This window comes from Charadrius vociferus, unplaced genomic scaffold, assembly GCF_000708025.1.
Source record: "Charadrius vociferus isolate BGI_N301 unplaced genomic scaffold, ASM70802v2 scaffold429, whole genome shotgun sequence".
In the NCBI taxonomy this organism is placed as follows: domain Eukaryota; kingdom Metazoa; phylum Chordata; class Aves; order Charadriiformes; family Charadriidae; genus Charadrius; species Charadrius vociferus.
In genome coordinates, this window is record NW_009650250.1 from 1,935,453 (window position 1) to 1,942,777 (window position 7,325).

Here is a 7,325-nt window from a genome sequence, read left to right on the forward strand (position 1 = left end):
CGGCCTCCCCCGGCGCGGAGGCGCTTTGTGGCTTCATTAGGGAGAAGTCAGAGACGTGTGAAAAGTAGGCCAGGGGTCGGGGGCGGCCTGCCCCGGCCCCGCCGAAATTGGAAGTGACGGACACCTCCCGGCTCGGCCGCTAATTTGCCTCCATGTTAAATGCCTCCGAAGCACTAATTAAAATGAAGAGTTCTTGGGTCTCACCGACGGACAGATTGATGGTGGAGGCGGCCACCAACAGTAATTGCAGCCCGTCCCTGAGCGAACGCCAGTTTTGGCATTCATGAGCAGCGCCGGGCTGACAGGGGTCAGGGGGGTCAAGCCCGCCGAAACAAGAGGCCGAGGAAAGGCAAAATCACTCCTCTGTTCCTCTTTGTGCAACGTCGCTTTTGTTGCAATTAACTATTTAGGTGTTCGAGCTGCTTTTTAGTCCTTTGAGGCCCAATTATGCTTCCCTTGGGAAGCGCTGTAGAAAAGTTCGTTAAGCAAAACGTGACCACAACTACTGCAGTCTGAAAAAGTAACTTCTTTTTCAATTTGGCTGTCTTGGCTATGTGTTCATCCACTGGATGAGTAGGATTGTAGTTTATTTTTGGAGCAAATGGCCTGTGCGTATAGTAGCGTAATTTTTCAGGAGGGATTAATTTGTGCAAAACTTGGAAATCCAGAAAGGCTATCAGGATTTTTTATTTGAGTTAACAGAGATTAATAATCAGTGCTCAGTGGTGTTGTGAACTGAGTTACCTTTCTTTTCTCCGGAAAATACTGTATAACATAGTAGTCTATAGGAAGAAGGACTGGAATATAGTTGATGCTAAATGAGAAATTAATTTCTTCATTCAAATGTTAAATGAGATTGTGGTGTTTTGGTTTTGGTTGTTTTTTTTTTTAAGACTTTGTACTATTCTGTAAGACAAAAGTAACACTGTAGGTCAATTAGGTAACTAAACTAACTATTTTAATACAAATTTAGCTTTCATCCAGCAGAGAGGCTGGGGTTTTATTGCAATAAAGCTTCTCTGCAAGCATTTTTCAACTGGTGGCTCAACATGGTGTTGCTTTTTTCCCTGCAGCATTATGGGGTCACCACTGAGTTTCATTTTTAGGAAAAATAATGTTTTAAGTTCTGTAAAGAAAATAGTTTTCAAACATATACATGTTAATATGTTGTTTATTACCTATTATAGCTGTATGTGAGTCTAAAATAATGGCTGTGACTAGTGAGTTAACAGGTCTAATATTTTTGATAGGAATGTAAAAACATTCCCATGGGTTGTTACTAAAAATGTATATTTCAGAAGAACCCTGCTGTTCGGTTGGATAGTAAATATGGATAATAATTTGTTATTAATTTTAATAAACATACGATTTTTTAATTATTTTCTGCAGTCACGTTGTTATGATCTGTGGGATGAGAAATCTTGAGGTTTTTTTCTTGCTTCAGAAATGCAAGGAGTTTCTTGACACTTTGTTTTGCTGTATATTTCAGGAAACGAAGTTGGAAAAGTTACAAAATCATCTTTGCAGTCAAGCACCAAATCTTGTATTAGGCTTCACCGAACAGACTAAGCTTAACATTTGTCAAGCAGAAGGGCCAGTTGCCTTGCACCGGAAGGATTAAGAGTGAACAATGACTCGACTGAGAGTTTATGAGCGATTGCTTGGAGCCTACCTGCTTATCATTCTCCATGTTCAAGGTAAATATGTGCTAGTTTAAATTAACTTATATTTTTCAGCTGTATCGGAGGCGTGTGTATTCTCGTGATTGAGGTGGGGTTTTTTTTGGTTTGGGGTTTTTTTGTTCTTTTGCAGACAGGTGGCTTATCTGCCTCGCACATGATATAGACACTTCCCTAAAAAGAAGGACATTACAGTGGTCGTGTGTTGTTGTAGTATAGATTATAGATTAGGTCTATTTTAGCAAATTCTTAAATAGAGACAACACCAGAAAAGCATAGTGCGGTTTGGAACAAGTTATATGAGCAGCAGAACTGAAAGTTTGACTTTGAGTTTCAGTTTCCTATATGTGGGGGGTTTTGATCCCTTTAAACTTGACCCACTGAAGAAATTGCAGTATGCAGTTTGTCATGCCTTCTGATGCTCCCAGTAGCCAAGAGATAGTCACACTAATCTAAATAAACTTGTTATGCTTACTCAATGGGCCGAGGTGAGGCTATGTGATGTTCACACTAGCCTGGTTTTCAGTTAGTGAAAATACTCATTTGTAGGTCTGTTTTCTTTCCAGCCACCAATTATCAAAAACTTCTGGAAATCCAATTATTAGGAATTTTAACTCCTCTGTCAAATTGGGTTGAATTAAAAGGTGTTGGAAACTGACAAATGCAACTGTCTTGTGCTCTATCAGGAACTGAAGCTTAAGTATAAAGATTATAACTAGTTTGTGGGAAAATCCATTTTACTATTATTTCCTTACTCCTTATTAGCAACTGCACCTGGCAGTTGGTTTGGTAATTGCTTGTAGTTCAGAGAAGTGTCAGCGTAGCAGAATGGTATCTGAGCTGTTAGTGGTATCACATTCTCATGTTTGGGATATGAACAGTAGTGCTGTGCATGTCCATCAAGCGTGTACATCCATAGTTGGTCTCTAAGATTTCTTGTTCTCCCAGCTGTGCACCTCTCACACATTTGAGTACACAGAGCTTTCTATATGACTCGAGAGAAATAGACAAGACTCATTTGCTGGTTTATATACTTGAGTATACTTGAGTATAAAAGGTTTAATATTTTCTTTTCATACTTACATCAGTTACTGATTAGTACTTGATTTTATTTTGATATATTCTTTGAGTTATTTACTTTCAAGAACTAACAATTCAATGAACCTATTAAAATGGGGAGAGGAGGAAGCCTGGTAAGTACCCAAATGACAGTCTTTATGTTCCATCTCTGGTGTGTACCTGCAATATTAGATTAAAGAATTTAGCAGAGCTGTCTGTTATTGGGACTATGCTCAATGCATAGCTTGGCAACTGATTTTTTAGAGCAGACTTGCATCAACTGTGTAATGGCCTGCCCCTTCCAAGCCACTTGATTCTGCCTCTTCCCATGTGCTGGTATTTATCCTCTTGCAAGTGCCAAGGTCTGTTTGGGAATTGCTGCAGTTTCTAACCTGGGTAGAGGGGAAGCACTTATTAGAGCACAAGACTGTACCCTTAAACATAACATAAACCTTTATTAAGCAGTAAATGTAAATGACGCCGAAGCTATTTACCTGGAATTGACCAGGGATGAGCTGTCACCTACACTAAGACCTGACTGAAATGAATAGTGCCTTAGTGCAAGACAGATCATCTTTAAACTCCTTCAAGTAACCATCCCACACATACATTCACAGCTAAGCTTTTATGGAACGAAAGTCCTCTCTCTGGATCTGTGCAGAATTGTGGTTTGTTGAAGATATTTAAAACTGCCATTCTTCCTTTCAGCTGTCCTGTGGGGTTCAGTCCAGGAGGCTACCATGAGCACACTAAAGGCTTCTGTGTCATTGAGTACAGCCTACAGAGTTGTAAACACTTTTCTTCCAAAAGTGGACAAGTGTTCCTGTATAATTGCCAAGTTATTTGAGTGCTTTCATCTTTATGGCCTTTCAGGGCTCAGAATAGTGTCTCCTAACTTCTAGGTTTGTGCTTTAAGCACTGATGTTTGGCTTAATTCACTCTGTGTGTGTGTGTAGGCGTTCACATGCCTATTTCAGGAATGGGGAAGAGCATGGGTCTTGGTTTGAAGCTTTGCCGTTGCAGCAAAGATTTCAAGGTTGAGAGCAACAAAATGAACATAAATCCAGGATTCTTCTGTTAGTTTGGGAGAGCGAAATTCTCAAGACCAGTCCCTCTTCCTGTTGTGGGTATATAATTTTTAATTGGCAAGAAATAGCTCGATCTGTTGAGGCAGAAATAGCCTAGTTTGGGTATAGTTGAAGTTTATAGAGTTGAAGATTGTAAATCTTCAACGTTTAAAAATCTACAAATATTTACACGTAGCTTTAAGGTGATTAGGTTGGTAACAGGCATAAATCACAGTAAAGGAAATTTTGGTGAGAAATTAGGGAAGAAATGTTCACTGTGAGTGTGGTTGAGCATTGGAACAGGCTGCCTAGAGAGGTTGTGCAATATCCGTTCTTAGAGATAGTCAAAACTTGACCAGAACGACTTTGAACAACCTGGTCTAACTTAGAAGTTGGTCCCGCTTTGACCAGGTGGTGGTACCAGGTGACTTTGAGGTCTCTTACAGTCTAAAATACTCTCAGACATAGCAATTTGCAGTGGAGCTTGTTCCACTAGTATGCAAGCAGTTTTGCTGCTTTTTGCAGAAGATACCAGCTTCTTCCCTTGAAGAGGCTGGGGATTACATGCTGTGTTCTTTTTACTGAAATCATGGTTACCCCTTTGCTTTAGTCAATATTCAGCATTTTACTCAAAGGCAATAGCAACTAAGGAACAATTTTTTTTTTTTCCCCCTTCTAAATGTAAATAGAAATAATAATGCAAATATACAGGTCTCATAGTGACAAAAATTTAAATGACATTGACTCTTGCCATGATCACATTTATTAATACTGCTTTATTAAATAACTTGTAATAAATAATATAGCTAAATAAGGTTTAAAGACCCTGTAAAATTTGTTTCAGCTTCTAAAGAAGAAAGTGCCTTGTTTTAGGAATATGTCTGACTTTCAAATCAATACTGAGCAAGTTCTGAAAGCCATGGGAAAGTTGAGCTTGCTGAAATGTTGTTGGTTCTTTGATGCAAGTTGCCTAAGGGCTTGTCTTCAAACGTATGAAATATGTTTGGTTTCTAGAGGTGGTGAGTGGAAAAACAGTGAAGTCTTTCTGCTTGTCCCTAGATTCGTGGAGGGAGGAGTTGTTTGGGGGGGGGGAGGAAAGAGATTAATAGTCATCAAGTATTTGAAATTTTTACAGGAAAGTAGAAATCTAAAGTGAAAAGTTTATAAAGTGGAAACTGAAAGTGAAAAGAATAGTTTCAACAAGGAAAATATATGCAGGATGTTACAAAAATGCATCATAAAGGCACCGGTAGAGGTGGAGAAGACACCTGAGGAGTTGAAGAGCATTTATGTGATTTACAGGAAGAGAAGGGAAAAGCAGAGAAAGTAGAAACACTCAGAATGTGTACTTTCAGTGACTAGCACCCAGCTTAATGGTTTGCTCCCTCACTTGTTTTGGGAGGCTTCTTAAAACGAGTAGGAATCTCAGGGCCGACCAAGACCTGAGCAAACGATAATAGCAAGTATGTCTGTATACCTGCATGTGTATATACACACTAGATTCCTTAATAGGTAACTTTAAAAAGCAAGGGGCTGCATGTGTTGATTAATGTGAAAATATTCTTACAACAACAGCGGAAAACAGAGGCCGTTCCATGAAATTATTGGTGAACAGCTGCTTTTTCTCAGGTCACTACTACAGAGGAGGGGGACACAGTGGTTACCCTTTGGATTGTATCTTCTGCGTGGTTTATAGGACTTTTTCACTTATGTTGAGAAATGATCGAAAATAAACCAGGGTAGCAGATTGCTAGATTTAATAGCAATCTTTTCAAGAAAAACATTTTTGTATTTCCTCTTGGGCTGTGGAAGGCCTTTGCAGGTGTTTAGACCTGTGATTTGCTATGTGTCTTCATCTACCTGCTTTTGCTCATCTAAGACAAGAGTTTAACAGCTTCAGTGGCAATTGACGACTGTGGTAAATATGCTTTTGTCTTTCCACTAGTGCACGTTTTTAGTTCAGATAACCAGTTTTACTTCTGAGTAAAACTGTTTCTTTATTTTTATAATGCATTGATGAGCGTAACTAATCAATATATGTAATGGTGTAGTTAAAGAACACAATGTATACTTAAAACATGTTCTTCTAAATTTTGTACTTCATTACTGTGAGTTTACCATATAATGTAGTCTTAGATGTGTGGTTCATCACACCTTTGTGGTGTTCAAAGACACCACAGAAGACCAGTATTTTAATCCTTGTAAATTAGTTGACTAAAAATGTATTAATAGTATTCAATATGTATGAAGAAATGTTTTTTAAAAGTTAAATTTTAAAACAATTAGTGTTAAAATTTGATATTAAAACAGACTTACTAAAGTTGGCATTGTCCATTAGTGAACTGAAAAAAAATCTGTTGAGATTTGATTTCACTGTCATACTTTTATTGAAAGACTTGATATAGAAAAGGATATTAATTTTTTTTTTTAACTTTATGCACCTTCTGAATTTCAGGTGAAATAGTTACCGAATTTAAACATATAAACTAATCTGAAATAAAGAAAATATTCTAAAATCTGCAGAAGGATCTTAGAGTTGTCAGAAGCTGATCTATGGCTTGAGGACAGTGTAGTTTTGTTTACCAGTGATTTCCCCAGTGGCTGCATTTTTCCTTAAATGTCTTTAAAACATTGGCAGCAAACATGTATTGTTTAATATTTGTCTGATTAAATTTATTTTAATGGATTATTAAAAGGTTATGTATTTCTTTATTATAATTTCAAATTTAGTTTTAAGTAACTTTATTCTTTAAAAGTCCATTTAATTTAAATTAGAATGCAGTGTACTTTTTTTTTTAAGTAAAATACACGCAACATTTTCTTGTCTCTGGCTTTTATATTGAATACATAAGAACAGAGAGTAGTCTTCAGAAACAACTTTTTGGGGGAAGTGGTAGCAGAGGCTGGTTGGGAAGGTGGGGGGGCAGGGACTGACGATCTGTGTGGAGCACTGGCATTGCTCTTGGGACAGCTGGAGGGTGGTAGAGAGAGATTTTAAACAAGTAGTCTGGGAACATGCTGTGATTTTTTAAGAACCAGTTCTGCTAGATGGAGCTACCTCTAACATGCCTGGTCTTTGGAGATCACAGGCTTGATATATAAAAATGCACTGTGGGGAGAATTATGGTTAAAATGCCAGACACGGACCTCATAGAAGCATTTAAGATATTTTATTTGCACTCATAAAACTGTTTTTTTTTCTGATTTTTTTTTTTTTTTAAGTTATGTTTTAAGAAGAAGTACTAGTATTTTACTCAAGCTGTACCAGTTGTACTGAGGTTTAATTCACATAGCAGTACATGTTAAATCGTTATGAAAGCTTGTGATGGGTAGAAAGGTGAAATGTCCGTATTGGAGTGGATGATTTTGCAGTATCTGCATCCTAAAGCAAGAAAAAGTAGTTTAAAACTACCACATAAAATTTTCAAAGTATGTCTTTTTCATGGGGAAGGTCTATCTAACAGAAAGAATTTTGGTACAACTCAGCTGGCCCCAGCGAACAGCTTTAGCATCAGCAGGA

At 37.7% G+C, this 7,325-nt stretch overlaps 1 protein-coding gene across 1 annotated transcript in view; it reads left to right on the top strand.

Annotated features, from left to right (window-relative positions):
• BMPR1A (bone morphogenetic protein receptor, type IA) overlaps nt 1-7,325 on the top strand; it is a 46,644-nt gene that overhangs the window by 23,117 nt on the left and 16,202 nt on the right. The window contains exon 2 of the mRNA XM_009893031.1: nt 1,490-1,697. Coding sequence (XP_009891333.1) covers nt 1,631-1,697 — 67 coding nt within the window. The 5' untranslated portion in view covers nt 1,490-1,630. The remainder of the gene's footprint in view (nt 1-1,489; nt 1,698-7,325) is intronic.